This window comes from Pelobates fuscus, chromosome 3 (genome assembly GCF_036172605.1).
Source record: "Pelobates fuscus isolate aPelFus1 chromosome 3, aPelFus1.pri, whole genome shotgun sequence".
Lineage (NCBI taxonomy): Eukaryota > Metazoa > Chordata > Amphibia > Anura > Pelobatidae > Pelobates > Pelobates fuscus.
The window spans coordinates 322,562,837-322,580,342 of record NC_086319.1 but is presented as its reverse complement, the minus strand read 5'-3'; the positions used below and the strand labels follow the sequence as shown (position 1 = coordinate 322,580,342).

The 17,506-nt window shown below is 36.2% G+C and overlaps 1 protein-coding gene across 2 annotated transcripts in view; it reads left to right on the top strand.

The window, feature by feature from the left end:
* The window catches only part of MAP1A (microtubule associated protein 1A), a 175,470-nt gene extending 160,300 nt beyond the window's left edge, over nt 1-15,170 (top strand). For both annotated transcript variants that reach the window (XM_063448944.1, XM_063448945.1), the window contains 3 exons: nt 277-9,172; nt 9,757-9,989; nt 10,082-15,170. In XM_063448944.1, the coding sequence (XP_063305014.1) occupies nt 277-9,172; nt 9,757-9,989; nt 10,082-10,237 (9,285 nt within the window). In that variant the 3' untranslated portion in view covers nt 10,238-15,170. The remainder of the gene's footprint in view (nt 1-276; nt 9,173-9,756; nt 9,990-10,081) is intronic.
* Nucleotides 15,171-17,506: the final 2,336 nt, after the last annotated feature.

Sequence of the window (17,506 nt, the reverse complement as noted above, 5' to 3'; positions counted from 1 at the left end):
ATTCTGTCAAATACATATATACAGAATTAGCTAGCGCTAATTTGTTGTTCCAGACTGGCTAAGGCCCACCAATGATGTTCCTGGAGGTGGAGTTGGCAGCAAAGGGGTTCAACTAAGTATGTGCAGCGTTTTATATATGGACTCCAGGCTTTATGATTGCTTCAAATCCCTTAAGTGGTCATGGTGCTTGGAGTACCCCTTAAATCATAATATGAAATGCTTTCTATTAATAGTCTGTGTGACAAATGAAAATCACATTTCTATCTGTCTTTGCAGGTGTGCCAGCTATTCAGTAACACAGACCCTGATATTAAAGCTTCTCTTACGGTGTCGTGCACTGAAGAAGGAGAGTGGGGCAACCTCGGACATTCGTCTTTTCAGGATATAATTCGTTTGGAGCTAAATCCTGATCCAGTTTTGCCTGAAATGGATGGGGTTTCAGAGTTTGCAGATTATATCTCAGAAACTGTTGATGTTCCTTCTCCTTTTGATCTCTTGGAGCCACCAAACTCAGGTGGATTTTTGAAATTATCAAAACCATGTTGCTATATATTTCCTGGTGGCAGAGGAGATTCAGCCCTGTTTGCAGTTAATGGATTTAATATACTAGTGGACGGGGGCTCTGAGCGGAAATCATGCTTCTGGAAGCTTGTCCGCCATTTGGACAGAATCGACTCCATACTACTCACACACATCGGGGCAGATAATCTTCCGGGAATTAATGGACTTCTTCAGAGAAAGATAGCAGAACAGGATGAAGAGCAGTCTCAGGGCTCTACTGCCTACAGTGATTGGATGAAGAACCTCATTTCACCAGAACTTGGGGTTGTGTTTTTTAATGTTCCTGATAAACTCAAAATGCCTGAATCAAGTATGAAAGCTAAACGAAGCATTGAGGAAGCCTCCTTGACATTACAGTACTTAAATAAACTTGGAATTAAACCAGAACCTTTGTACAGGGTTGTGAGTAACACTATTGAACCATTAACATTGTTTCACAAAATGGGTGTTGGTAGACTGGATATGTACATTTTAAACCCAGTGAAAGACAGTAAAGAGATGCAGTTTCTAATGCAGAAATGGGCAGGAAATAGCAAAGCTAAAACTGGCATTATATTGGCAAATGGTAAGGAAGGTGAAATATCTGTTCCCTATCTTACCTCCATCACAGCTTTAGTTGTTTGGCTTCCTGCGAGCCCTACTGAAAAAATAGTGCGTGTATTATTTCCAGGAAATGCACCACAAAATAAAATTCTTGAGGGACTAGAGAAGCTAAAACATCTAGATTTCCTTAGATACCCAGTGGCAACACAAAAGGAAATTTCTGCCGGTGTTCCTCCAGCTACTGGTAAACACACAAAGATCAAACAGAGGGCTGACAGCAAAGAAAGTCTCAAGTCCTCTTCACGACCTAGCACAGGCAAACCAGCTAAGAAGGATGATATCGCTGAAGAGTTAGCTAAGGAGGTTAAAGCTGAATTGGCAAAGGAGGCAAAAGTGGAGAAAAAAATTAAAGATATAACAGATAAGCATATTGACAAACCTTCAAAGGTTGAAAAAATGAAAACAGAAACTACTGATTCTGCCAAAGCAGAAAAGAGAAAGCTTCTTAATCAGAAAATAGGTAAAAAGTACTCAAAGGACAAAATGTCTAAACTCGAAGAAAAGAAAGACAAAGAGAAAAAGGAAATCAAAAAAGAAAAAATAGATATAAAGAAAGAGAGTTTTAAGAAAGAGGAAAAGAAAGACACAAAGAAGGAAGAGAAAAAGAGAGACATAAAACCTGAAGCTAAAAAACTACCTAAACCTGACTTGCGCCCCTTTACACCAGAAGTGAGAAAAACACTGCACAAAGCAAAGATTCCAGGCAAGGTCAAAACAGAAAAAATTAAAACTAAACTAGAAAAAGAAGCAGTTGCTGAACAAAAAGTTAGCCAAGTACAACATATAGCTGTGGAAAAACAACGACAAATGACTGATATCGCAGAACAAAGATTAATTATGTCTTCACCTGAAGATCTTACCAAAGACTTTGAGGAGCTGAAGTATGAAGATAAACTGGAACAAATAACTAAATCAGTGCATGATAAACCTTTGTTGGAACTTGAAGTTTCTGAACTGCGACCCTCAGATATTTTGGTTATGCAGGGTACTTTTAAAGAGGAGTTGACTTTAGATGAAATAATATCAGATAAGAAAACGCCACTGGAGTCCCCAGATGAAGGTATTACTACCACAGATGTTGAGGGAGATTCACAGCATGAAGAGAAGGCACCACATGCATCAGAGGAAACATTAGAAATGGTCGATGAAGGGGCAGCTATGGAGGAGCCTCCTGAAATGGCAGACTTTGATGAAGAAATCATGACAGAGGAAGAGAATTATATCACCCAAGAGTTAGAAAATAAAGTACCTGGTAGGAGCAGATTGGAGTCTATGCCAACTTTAGACATCCAAGATTTAGAAACTGATGAAGAGAAAGAAAATGAGTTGGATGAAAAAGGAATTCTAGACAGAAAGCAGAAGGAAGAAATAATTGAAGAATGTGAGGACTACTTTGGTAAAATGGCAGCAGAAGATGAGAAAGAATGTGAAAAGAGTGTTGAAGTTGTGGAAAAAGCAGATGTGGAAGAAATGGAAGAATATGCTGAAGACACTGGAGATGATCTGAAGTGTAAATCTGCTGAATATATAGACAAGGCATATGAACATGAAGACATTTCATGTGATTTCACTATGTCTGTTTTACAAAAAGAGACAGATATGGAGATAAAGGTCTATGAAAAAGAACTGTCTAAAGAGACTCCATATATGGGAGGTGTACCCATGTCAACTGGAACTACAGCAGAACACATCTCTTACATACAGGATGAAACCATGCCAGGTTATTCAGAGACAGAGCAGACTATTTCTGATGAGGAGATCCACGATGAACAAGAAGAAAGGATCCCACATTTGCAATACGATGTAGGTAGTTATGACATATCTGTTCCTGATCACCCTGGATCATTTGATGCTATACACGGCATAAACATTATTTCATCTGATGTTTCTGCCAAAGGCTATGCAATACAAGAACCTGAAATTGTGGCTTATCCTACAAACATTGTTGCAGCTCCCTTGGCCGAGGAAGAACATATCTCTTCAGCAACATCAATAACAGAGTGTGATAAACTTTCTTCTTTTGCAACATCTGTTGCTGAAGATCAGTCTATTGCATCTATTACTGCACCCAAAACAGAAGAGACAGGAAAAAGCTCTTTATTGCTAGACACTGCCAACAGCATTCCATCTTCTCATACAGAGGCAACCCAAGGTGTAGAATATTTACCATCTGCAGGAACAATATCTCCTACGTCTTCCCTGGAAGAAGACAAATGTTTCAAATCTCCACCTGCAGAAGATTTTCAGTCACTGATCATTCCAGGGAAAGCACAACCAGACGAGAACTTCCCTGGAGTTGAAGAAATGGATGACAGTCCAAATTTTGAAGGACCTGCTAAAAGTAATTACAGCTCACTCATATTTTCAGAACATCTGGGCCATGATGTATCATATGTATTTGACGGAGAAATAAGGAAAGATACTGATATTCTTTCAAGTGAAGAAGCAAAATTATATCAGGTTAATACAGGCTTTGGTGAGAGTGAGGAAAGATGTCTAAGTCCCGATGACAGTACTGTCAAAATGGCTTCTCCTACACAATCTGGTCCTACTAGCACTGGGCATACACCATTCCACCAATCTCCTGTAGAAGATCGGTTTGAAACTACACAAGCAGAGCTTTTCGAAGCAGCAGACAAATTAATACATGACAAAAAACAAATCAGTGATAAGCAATTTGAGCCTGAATCTAAACCATCCATGGAAAGTGCAGGATACAAATACGAACCTCTTTCTCCCAAAGCAGCATCTTCTGAAATTGTGGAGGAGATTAATGAAAGTAAACATATTTTAACAGAAAAAGGGTCTGAATTTACAGATCAGTTAGATAAACACTATGGCATTGAAACACTGACAACCAAGGAGGCAATGGATGACAATGATATAATTAAAAAACAAAAAGAATATTCTTCAGAAGATACAATGTTTAATATCTCACAATCACCACATACTGGAGGTTATATGCAATTTGAAGAATTAATTTCTACCAGTGAAGTGTCCTGTGAGGATTATACATCCCTACAAGTGAAGGAGCACGGTGAACCTCAGACAGAGCAGTTTAAGTCAATTTCATCCAAAGAGTTTTTATCAGAAGATGCTAAATATGTTGGTTTTTCAGATGAGAGCCCTATAAAAGATGAAGTATCAACAGAAAGTTCTAGTCAAGACAATTTCATTGAAGATGCAAAGTCACTTTCTTTCACAGAACAAGGAAAAGAAGATGACACATCCTTACAGATGTCTTTGATAGAACAAAGTCCAGTTATACATGAAATATATCAAGAAAGTCCTACAAAAGAAGCATGTTCTGAAAATGAGAAATCTCTTCAGTTGACTGATCCTGATCTAATGAAAGAAATCAAGTGTACGTCTGATGAAATGTCACCTGGATATGGGGAATCTTTGTTGTCTACAGAGGAAAGCCTTGCGGAAGATCACAAGCCTCTAGAGGGTTTTGATAAGCATTTCGAAGATCAAGTTCAATCTCACCTGCCAACAGAATATAATAATCAAAAAGAAACATCAGCAGATATATTCTCAGAAGAATTAGCGGTGGATGTACATTTAGATAATTCTAAAGATAAAATCTCACAAAAGGAGGAAAAAGATTTGGGGCATTCGGCATCCAGTCCAGATGACTCTGAATCAATTTCTTTTACAGATCATAGTGAATTTAAAGAGAACAAGTCACTAGAAACACATGTTGATAACAGTTCCATTACCTTTACAAAAACTAGTACAATTCAAAAAGCAGATCAGACTTGTTCACATGCAAGTGACACTCTGGGTTATATGAATACAAACGTTATTATGGAAACAACTTCAGGAAGTGAGAAGTCATCTGATGCACTCATAAAAGAAACATTTGCAGAGCATGAAGTTATTGAAAGAAGATCTGTTGAAGGAGAAAATGGTTTCATAAAACAGATAACTTCTGAAAAGAAAGTCTGGTTTACAGAGAAGAAAGAAGAAGAGGAAGAAGTAGTAGAAGAAGAAGTAGAAGAAGTAGAAGAAGAAGAAGAATCAACACATATGCTAAAGGAAAGCAAACTTCGTTACACAGAAGAGGGAGAAAGCACTTTTCTAGATGAAGGTCATGACTGGGATACACAATCATCTTTAAAATCTAATGTTTCTAAGCAATCAACCCCAGATACCATAGATGCTAAAGTATTGGGAACAGAATATGCTTATTTACAAGAGGAAAAACAGACAGAGCACATTCAAAAAGCGCTGAAAACATCTGATGAGATTGCTGAATTCAAGGCATCATCTCAAGAAACTAGATGCCAATCAGCTACTGAGCATCTTTCACCAGAAATAGACATACTTGAAAAGCTACCTTATGTCACAACATCATTAACTTCTGATATTTCTTTAGGAAAGTCAAATGAAGATAATCTTCATTCATTTAATCAAAGTACTTGCATAGAAAGCTCTAATATTAAAACACATTTTGCAGCAAAAGACTTTGGAGAAGCATTGTTTTTAGAACAGTATGACAAAGATGAAGAAAAAGAATATTCCTATTCAAAATTTATTGATGATGTTCCAGATCCCTCCTGTGAAACTGATAACCTTAAAGGCAAAATTGACACTGAATCAGGAGAATTTACAGCCAATATTTTGGACAAACATAAACAGAATTTTGATAGTGAAAAAAGCCCATTTGTCAGAGAAGAAATACTAAGCTCTGAGTCAACCACAAATAAATCATCTGTGGAAGATCATACATATGAAGAAGATGAAAACAAGCAGAAATGTGAAATATATAACTATTCTAGAGAGCACATAGAACAAGACTATGTTGAGACAACATATGTAAAAGATTTTGCAATGCCAAAAGAAAACATTGAGTTTAAGCTTGACGTTCAGCATGAAGACGTAAAAAAAGATCTGGCTTCAAAATTTGAAAAAAAAGTCTCTCCTGTTTCACTGGACTGCTATACAGATACCAGTTTAAAATCATCCAGTAGTCCATTCGATCTTTATTCCCAAGAAAATGAGAGTTCTGGAAGAAAGTCTAAAATAGAAGAAAGGGAACCAACACCCTATCCAGATGATAAGTCTTTTCAGTATGCCGATATTTATGAAAAGATCATGGTGTCAGGACACAGTGATCACATTGTGGAAGAGACAGAACCATGCAGTGCCGGTTATTTTGAAAAAGAAAAGACAGATATCTTATCTTTAGAAAGGACAGGGTCACCCAAGAAGGAATTGTATCATCAAATGTCTTCTAAGGAAGAGGAATCACATTTCTATACATCATCTGAAAAAGAACTCTCGTCACCTGTATCACCAAGAGACAATGTTGAGAAGGCCACGTTTGAATACACAGAAATGCATGACCATTTTTCGAAGGTGACCACAAAAGAGGAAAAAACAAGTGTTCCTGATTTCAAAGAAACTGACATGCTAGAGACTGAGGGAGCCCTCAAACATATACCATCAGAAGAACCAGAAGATCATTTTATTTCATCACCTAAATCAGATGGATCAGAAAAGAGCGAAAAACATGAGCACTGTAAACTGGAAACATCAGTGTCGTATCTGCAGGCAGCACACCATTCAAATGAAAATATTGCATCACACAGTGATAGTGATACTATTATTCCACACCATGATATTGATAATGATCTCACCCCAGAGGCTGAGGGATTTAGTCCATTAGAAGCACAATCTCTTCAAATTAAAGATCCCTACTATGAAAAAACAAACATATTGGACGAAAGTGCGAGTGATTCTGAACTAGAGAAAGGCGCCAAAGAAAAATCTGAGAAGGAAACAAAGTGTCCAAGCCCAGTGATAGACAAGTCTTATGAAAACATTTCTAGTATTGTAGAAAAGGATGAAAACAACCTCTCTGCATATGGAATGCTTTCTGAACAAAGAGATTTACATTCTGATCATTTTAAAGTTCATCCCCATGTTCAATCTACAGAGAGTGCAGCTCAGCAGGTAGATCATTCCACATTTAGTGCAGGATATAGCTCACAAGAAGATGAAAAACATAGGGAAGACAGCGATTCAGAGTACACCTACTGTCCTTTCAAGTCAAGAACAGAAACCACAAAGGAGGAAGAAAGGTCATGGTTTCAAAGTACTTACCAAGAATCACAATTCACCACAGAGTCCCATAAATTAGATTCCTTCTTAGATAGCTGCCTACACAGTGATCAGGATAAACAAAAGACTTCTGATAAGCAAGACTTTGATGTCAGGGCTCCAGATTATGCATATACTTCTGGAGCTGCATTTTCAGTTACAGAGAAGGAAACTTTATCGTTTCAAGAACACTTTGAACCTTTGTCTGTTACGGATATGAAAACATCAGTGCCAGATATTACAAATATATCCCACTCAACAAAAAGGCAAGATGAATACTTAGAGGTTTCTGAAAGGGTTTGTGAATTAGATTCGTCTCTAACAAGATTCACGCCACTAAGCCTATCAGAAGAAAACCCTCTATTCTCTAAAATTCCTAGTCAACAGTATTCAAGGACAGAATACCAAAAAGAGGACTCTCAGAGCATCTCAGAATCTTCGTCTGCAGCCAGCACTCCTGTTAAGAAGGACACTACAGATAGTTTTTACTCTCATATGATTAGTAGCTATACTGCAGATTCAGAACAAAGTGCAAGGAATTTGTGGGACGTGTCTCCTCTTGTCCCTGCTGATTCCATGAAGCCTTGCTTGTCAGCTGAGAAAGATGATGCTGAGTGCCAGGACTCTGCAGGTTCATATGATATGGATGATTGTACTTTGCCATGTAGAGTAGACTGTAAAAAAACACCTTGCAGTGAAGACACAAGCATAAAAAATATTACCAGTGTGCCAAAAACAATGGCAGAAGATGTAGGGGGAGTGCAAACACTGTCTAACATACTGACATCTTTTCCACCTCCTCACCAAGATGAGATATCTACGGCAAATGGCCCTACAGAAGTCCACACAAGCCCAAAGTTATATCGACAGGCAAAACATACAGATATTGACTTTTTTAGTGCAGTAAGTGTGAGAGATGAAAAGGCCTCTCCGGATTCAGACAGGGCATCTTCTCCATGTTCTGAAGATGAGACTGAAAAACCAAGTCGACCGTCTTCTCTAATGTCACCTACGCATACATTCCAACCGTATTTTCCAGATTCTCAAAGAGCTGGTAGAAGTGAGGATCATGGAGATGCATCTCATGAAATTGAGCCATGTTTGGGAACTTCAAGTGAGTATGAGTGCAAGATATCTTCATCAGAGTATATGCACAGGAAAGGGGAACTTTCTCCATCATTCATCAATCCTAGCCCTCTTGATCTTTCTGATGACAGCGATGTCTCACAAGATGAAGGTCATCCTTCAGTTAAAGGCAGAACACATCATGTAGCTACATGCCATGTTCAGGGTGCCACAGTTGATGAAACCCCTCCAACATCTGTTAGTGATTCAGGAACCTCGCAGTCAGATTCTGATGTCCCACCAGAAACTGAAGAATGTCCATCCATAACTGCTGATGCAGCAATGGACTCAGATGAAGATGCTGACTTTCTTCCTGTGGACAAAGCAATGGGGAATTCTCATCACAGCAACACAAGGCAAAGTCATGATCCACATCCCACTCCAATGATGGATCCATATCCTCATCCTCCTCATCCTGATGTCTGCATGGTCGATCCTGAAATGTTAGTTAATGAATTGCATCTTAGCAAAAAGGATCTTAAGGAGAAAACCAAAGGTGTAAGGAAACCTTTCACTAAACCTAAGGCAACGTCGCCTGCTCGGAAATTAGATTCTAAGAAACATTCACCTATGCTCGCTAAGCAAACATCCAGGGACACAGCAGAAAAACTGCCAAAAAGTCTAGCACTTAGGAAAGAGAGGGAAGCAACAGATAAGCAGCAGAAGCCGAGAAGTCCAATGCAAACACATTCATCCAGGGGAGATGACAAAGAGGAGGTTTCTAGAACAAGTCACAGTACTAGCAAGTTGGTCAATGGCATCAAACCAGCTTCAGGTAAATGTAACACATATGCTTTCTGTATAGATAGAATCAACCAATATATATTTTAATTCATGTTACATGAAAATAGCTGAACATTTTTAAGATGTAATATTGCAAAATCTAGTCCATACCAGAAAAAACAGTAAAAGTAATATTTTTTTTAGAACTGATCACTTGCTCCATTTATTTAGAAACTAGGTGTTTCAGTATATATATGTTTAACATTTTATATAAAAGACGTATTTAAAGATTGTCCGGGTTATTTACTAAAGTGAGAATTCAACGTGGGTTTCACAGGTAGGGCCAGAGTAGCCAAACTGAAAGCATAACTGACTTTTATTTCTAGGTCGCCAATTTTGACCCTAAATTTTAAATTCACTTTGAATTCTCCTGTTAGTAAATAACCTGGCTAGTGTTTCTAATACAGAACTGGTTTGATAATTGACATTACAGGATTAAGTTTTAGAATATTTTAGTAATAATAATATAGAATGACAGATTTCCTTAACGTTTATAACCCTATGTAATAATAATGTAACTGGAAAAAAAAATATCCATTTTATATACCAGTAACTATATAACTGTAATCCTACCAGGTTCAAACACTTCAAAAGGAGGTTCTACAACACCCCAAGGCAGCCCTGTATATGTAGATTTGGCTTATATCCCTAATCATTGCAATGGGAAAAACACAGATATGGAGTTTTTCAAGAGAGTTCGAGCTGGATATTACGTTGTCAGTGGTAATGATGCAGCTAATGGAGAGCCAAATCGGGCAGTGCTTGATGCTCTTTTGGAAGGAAAATCACAGTGGGGGGAGAATCTCCAGGTAAACGTCACTTTCTTAGACTGTTGCTGATGTATTAGGGAAATTGCATCTTACAATATTTCACTGTGGTTTTTTTTTTTGTTTTTTTCCAGGTCACCCTGATACCAACTCATGACACTGAAGTGACCCGTGAATGGTACCAGCAGACCCATGAGAAACAGCAGGAGCTTAACATAATGGTTCTTGCAAGCAGTAGTACTGTAGTCATGCAAGACGAATCCTTCCCAGCATGCAAAATTGAGTTCTAAGCTCCTCAACAGTCAGCATTGAGTCTATAAATACGTATAGGATGTGTTTTTTAAGAGCAGCTCTGCAGCAGGTTTCTATGGTGATTGATCTACTTTTCGAACATTGCCCCAGAACTGGTCTTTAAGCATATCCTTTATAAAGTTTAGATATATGTCCAGTCACGGCTCAGTTCTCTTGTAGTTCTGGTTAGTAAGTATGCCATCTGCCTGTTCCATTAATTATTTATTTGTGTCTCAACTACATGTTGGTATTTAACATTATTTATTTTTAAGAATATTGAAGACTCAATAATTTTAAGGGGCAAATTTGTAGAATTTATTTGTGAAATGATTCAGCGGTGTGCCACATAATTATGTTCTTTAAAAATGTAAAATATAAAAAAAATATATAATTACGGTCAAACTCCAGGGTAAACAACTATACACAATAATCCCAATCATGAAGCATTTGTCTTCTGTTTTTCAGTAGGCACAGACTGATGTGTGATGTGTATATTTTTGAGAGCTGGGTTAAGACAGGACTTGGACCAATGAATGAAACACAGTGTTCAGATGTGAGTGGCACCATATAATTCCATGCTGACCATGTGGCTTAGTGTAGATGAACAATTAGGTTGTAGGTGCTGTAAATATTTAGCTTAACTTTTTAACCTGCTAACTTAAGACTGCACATGTATGATCACAAACCATTTAAAATGTCCAGATTATTAAAAAAAACAATTGAAGCATGATTTAAAAGTCTGATAAAATCAATACAGCTAAAACATAAATACAGGTACGCAACACACACTCATGAATTGCAACAAACCAAAGTATTTTGGGATAAAGAAAATTAATTTACCTGCAGACAAGTTTTTTTCTGTTTGTGGAGCTTTGACACCGTTATTTTAATTCCTATTGCAGGATCAGTATATGAATGTCTCATATCTGTGAAAGATGGGGTATTGTCCTGCATTAGGTGCTTAGTCAGAGCTATGAAGCAGCCTAATGCTTTCTTCATCCCAGGATGAGACGCTTTAGATATGTTGTAGACCTTATTCTGTAAAAGAACTCTCCAAAACACCAATATCAATACCCAATTCAATGTATCTTTTTTTTATTTCATCCACTTTTTTTTTTTTATCAGTTATCAATAATTCAACTTGACCAGACAAAAGTGCAAATAGGGGGGGTTATGTATAAAGAAAACGTCTGGAGAAAAGATCGAGTAGCATAAACATTTCATTGGTTTCCATGGTAATGACCACCTTTAAACATTTCTACTACAACTGCTGTTTATCAATAACCCTCATTGTTTTGGGTCTGCATCATGGTAGCATTGTGATAATAAAAAACATAAAACAGACGAGTAAAGGACTTGGAACACAAAACATTAGTACAATGTGTCTATTAAATAAAATGAATAACAGGGCTTCACCAGCCAGTACATATCATAGACATACCCTAAGACCGGGGTTGGACAACCTTCAACACTCTAGATGTTGTGGACTACATCTTCCCTTATGCTTTACCAGTTATATTGCTGTAAGAGCATTTTTGGAGTGCCGAAAGTTGCCTACACGTGCGAAATATTATTTCATGCATGATGTGAATGATATTTGACAATATACATCGATTGTGCATCTTTTGTTCTCATATATCACCATGTAACTATTTTTATTTCTCTATGATTTTTATTCGCTGGTTAAGTAAACTTTTATTGAGTAAAGGACTAATCTACGTAACTAGAAATGTCCAACTGACAGCTGCTTGATTGAGAGCGAAGAACATAAATGATCCGGTTATTCTATATAAAACATTTCACTTTTAGTATTTGTATTTTCCATGTGTACTTTCTCACCATTGCTTTAAGATTGTTCCATTCTTTGTCTACATGTGTTTTTTTTATTTCATTTTTTTTTTTTGTCTAGTGTACATACATGTTTGCTTTCTCATTTCTTTAAATAATTTTCCAACTGGAATATATGTCAGAGTTTGCTTATTGGGTAGCTATGAAAAAACCCTCAAGCTCTCTCTTTATATACATATAAAGATACAGCTGGACACCCAACAACATACAGCCCTTGAGTATGTATATTATATGGTCATCACTCTGTTCCTATAAGAACAGTATATCACATGTTTTGTTTACCAGACCATTGAAGCTGCTACATGCAAACTTACATTTTATTTTATTTGTTTTAATGTATATTTTTCTGTTTGCCGTAGGGAATAAAATGCCTTCTAAAAAAAAGCCAAAATCCAAAAAAAATAAAAATATCCCATAAACAAAAAGAATAAATTCTTTGATTACTGAACAACATTTATATATCAGTGGTGTACATTGCTGTCTTATTTATATATATATATATATATATATATATTTATTTTTATTGTTAAAAGCCTATGTCCTCGGCTGCTTTTTAATTTATGTCTAAACATGAGCAGTATTTCTTTTTGTTTTAGAAGTATAATAGAATTTATAAAAATACAAACAGGTTTAAGATCCATGCTGGTCCACGCAAAGCAATTTTTTTTAACCATTTAATGATAAAATCTTCCTCATAAGGATTAATTAGGTCAGAACTTTTATTAGGAACATGTTTTGGAACTCAACGCTCTGTATTGTATTTTGTCATGCTGTTGCCTTTCAGTAAAAAACATTTTTTTATGTTGTATCAAAGAAGAAGAAAGTCAGGTTTACTCAAAGTCTTGCACTAGTGTATAAAGTCTAGAAATCAGTGTGATACCCTTGCATTTTTTGCACATACAAACTTATATATTATTACCAGCATCCTTAAAGGTTTGTAGTCTGCAATTACAAGTCTTGTGGTTGCTTGGCAACAGTTCTCCAGTTTGGTTAGCAATTGGTGATAACTGTTTCGGGAAATTTAAAAAAAAAGTCTAAGTCGCAGAAGCAATTTTGTAGACCAAGGTAGATTATTTGTTGTATCATTTAAAAGTTTTTAAATCTTAGAACTCACCTTAAAATTTACAAAGACTGACTAGCAAATATCTGGATGAGAAACATGTTGCCCTTGATAGGTGTGTTAAAAAGATAGATTCCCAGCCAATGTGGAACTTGAACTTCCATTATGTTTTGACATCCCTAAGGCTTGAATAGCATGGTGGAAGTTTCATATCTCCAATAGCTCGAGAACTCTGCCCTAGACATTTTGCGATATACAATGCTTAATAAAAGCTATTTCTCTAAAGTAAATTATGGAATCTATACATAGATTTCAGCAGGTTCCTGGCTTCAAAGCACATCACTCTTTCTCATTATCACTTTAATAACATCACACTTTAACAGAAAAGATTTGGACCTGCCATACTGTGCAAGGAATACTGACCTTGATATTGGCTTTGGCTTGTGAAAACCAACACAGGTCGTATGGGTATATAAAAAGTTAGTTTGTAGTTAGCTAATACTAAAAAATATATAGGTATGATTTCACAAACCCCCGATAGACCATGTATTAATTCAATTTTAAAAGAAAATTATTTTATATGTGTTTTGTATATAGTTTTGTCTAGCAATGTAAGCAGCAGTTTTCTTCAGGAATGTGTTTAATTGTGAATGTCTAATATTTGTCAAAAGCCTTTTTTATTCTTATGTTTAAGTCCAATTCTCTCTCTTCCTCCTAAAAAAAAAAAAAAGAGTGTGCAGTGCTGAGTCCAGTGCTGAATGCTATTGAGCAGTGCATTACAAAGGAATAATTTGCACTCCCCTCTGGCAATCAGTGAGCTAAGAGAATTGCACATTTATTCGGAGCTGATGTTTGTTGTTGTGCTGGAATTGTGTGTTTGTGTTTTTTGTTTTTATTAAAGCTAATATTAAAGGGAAAATGCACGTACAATTTTCCAAGCACATGCCTGTTATATCCCAGCTAGCCCTCTCTTTGTATAGTTTTATTCTACGTAGGTGTCTAACCTGCAGACCCCTCCAAACTGCTGCAATGCTTGGGGCTAAACGCTAGTTACATAGGTGCCTGGGATGCCTAGTGTGGTCTGTTAATAGAACATTCCAGAGCCCACCCATTTACTTATCTAGGCAGAAAAAGCAAATGCACTAAATTAAATTCAGCTATGAATGTTTTTATCACACATAAACTTGAAAGGTTAAATAAAACTAAAAAAAAAACTAAGGGGAACTCGATGATTAAGGTCACTTAGACACTTGCCTTGTAAATGACAATGCTGAATGGAATAACCTAACGCCACAAATAGGTTTTGAAAAAACGAATGTACACAATTATCTAGAACGTTGCTCCTTTATTTCTGTGCATTAATAATTTTGGTTTCAGTTCCCTTAAATAAGAAGCTTTGTGTAATTAAATAGGGAGACTATGACAATTTACCAAATAGAACGTCCCACTGCGGCCTTTGGTATTGTTGTAGATTTGTAGCATTAAACATATGTGAGGCTAACACGTTAGTTTAAAAGTTGCATTTGCAATTTAGCAACTTCTGGAGACCTAGTTTGGCTAGGCCTGGACTTAGTAGACCCCACAGACTGTCAAGCCCTGACTCTGTCATATAGAACTGATGGACAGAATCTGAAACATGATATCATCTTTATCAGAAATCAGAATCTTTAATCTTAATGGGTTTTATTGCACAACGCGTTTCACCACTACAGATTCTCTGTAAATCCATTAATGACATTAAGTATAACATATAGGTGATAAATACATCTAGAAACATTTAAAATCAGCTGTTGCTTGTTTCTGCATGTTAACTACAACAAATTATACTCCTGTATGTAATAGATGAAAAAATAAAAATACTATTTTACAAAATATATGAAAAGTGAAAATGTCATAATTGTATTGAAAATCGCAGACTGTATTCTGATAGCTTCTTTCTACGTTGGATGTTGTATAAACCAACTCAACTTTCGAATTCTTTTCTTTCCGTTCTGCAGCGTTACTAATAAACTCGTTCCCTAAAAGCCTTTTTTGTTCTGTTAGTTTCATTACTCCCTCTTTTCTGTAAACAATTCTCTGTAATTCTGAATCTATGTAACTGGAAGCCGCCTGAATGCGAAAAATAACATGAAATCAGTAGAAGGGTCGATCATTTTCTTTTTGTTTTGGCACTGTTTAAGTGCTGACCATAACAACTTAACATTCTGGTTAATTGGACAATAAATCGTCACACCAGATACATATTTGTGAAAGAAATATGAGCCTGTACATATACGTATAAAACATAGGAATATAATAAATTATGTATAAAATAATAACTATGGATATCTGGATAGAGTTAATCTCTATTTCAATATGTAAATGTAAGTTTTAACGGCATATGATTGTAGGCTCTGGGATGTAATAACACACAATATATTATTGGAGTTTATTCACTTTTAATAAATAAAAAAAAAAACAGAATTGCAAAATTTAGGCTAAAACAGTCAATCAGAAAAAAATGATCCAACAAAACTATAGTCGAAGCTCTGTAATTTTTCCTAAATTAGATTTTTAGTTCATTATGACTTGGTGTTTAGTGAAATAACCCGACTGTGATTTTACTTGCTGTGGAGCTCTGTGATGAATGGATAAACACTGCATAACCTCAGCTCATAGAACAGGAGAACAGGGGTTTATAAAGTATGTGCTAGTATTATATTAAGCAAACATTACTGTTAGTTTTATTGATGTGGAGCACCATGATACACTCAAACATGCCAGATATGCTGAGCTCCTACCAAAAAAGAATAGATGAGGAAGAAGTGCAGACTGGTTTGTTTCTATAATTGGTACAGCCCTTAGGAAAAGGATACTAGAAAATGTATACAAAATGATGGAGATTTGGTATACACCCTCTGTTACATGCCACCTATATTTCATAACGTGGTTGTGTACTCATAAATTTACAGATATACTTTGTAACTTTTAGATTCAAGGCATGTATTTTATATGCTCAGAAAATTAGCCTAAACATAATTGCCATTAGCCTGGAGCTAAAGTAAAGTGACAGAGCCCTGCACCACAGGGGTTTAATTATTATTACATCACGAGCTTGCAATTTACCATTCGGTAGTCACAATCAAACACATTTACAATGGTAAATTACACAAAGCCGAAGTTCTAATCTAAAACTTATTTCTCTATTCTAATTTGAAAATAATTACAATAACGAATATATAGAACCATAACTTAAACTAGGTATTGCTCGGTTTAATTAATCTTCTGAAGTGCTTGAGCATGCTTAAATAACAAAGCCTATATCATTCTTCAAGCTCTGCTAGAAGCACAGGTCATGACCTAGAAGAGGCTGGAATTCCAGTCTCCCAGGCTGAATCCATCCTCTGTGACATAGTCCTAAATTATTAGATTCTTTGAATGTTCAGTGAAGAGTGGGAGCATTTTAAATAGGCAATCATTTTATATAAAGAGAAGGCGCAAGTCTGAACCGACAGTATAAATATAGGACTCAATAAAGTATATTTAGACCTTAAAGCTGTATGTGCAATTAAATATTTCAAATGGGAAAATGTAGTGACTCGAAGGGTTCCTTCACTATTTAATTACTTCCTATAATCTTTTGGCTGTTGAAACCAATAATTTTTATTTAGTTTTTAGATTTATTTTCATTTGAAACCAATTATTTTCACTAAAGATCGCTCCAGGCTGAATGATTCATCTGGATTTCACAAGATTAAACTTGGGTATCTCCATTATCTCCATTCCATAACTTGATAATACCGGTTTATTATAAGTCATTTATTTAATAAAAATTTTGCCTATATATGGATTGAAATTAACATTTCATATTGTTCTCTTTTTGTAATGCTCTTGAAGAACACCACAATCTAGATAGAAAAAGCCTCACTTTTTTGGGCCTGCCCATTACTCCACAAGTTCTGGGTGGAGGTGTGCACGATATTCCAAACACTTATGCCATTTTCTATCTCATATCTCCAAACTTTCCAGACATCATATTAGCGCATATTTTCCCACTACATATGCATGGTCCTAAGGCAGCCCTTATCATGCATATATAAACGGCTACCAAGACAGCTATTGCACAGCGATGACCACCAATCCTCTCCTGCTCAAGTAAGTTGTAGAGCAAGTAAATGCAACAAAACTCCAAGAAGAAATGTCATGTATAATCTTGGGTACAGTGTCCAAGTTTAGGAAACTGTGGTAAACATGGAAATTGTGACCTTCATCGGTCACTAGGTGCACCAAGTCTCCCCCTTCTCTCTTCTTCTACTCTCATTCCCTTCTTTTTTCCATATTCCTCTCTTCACTCCCAACAGCTCAACAGCCTTTCTATGTA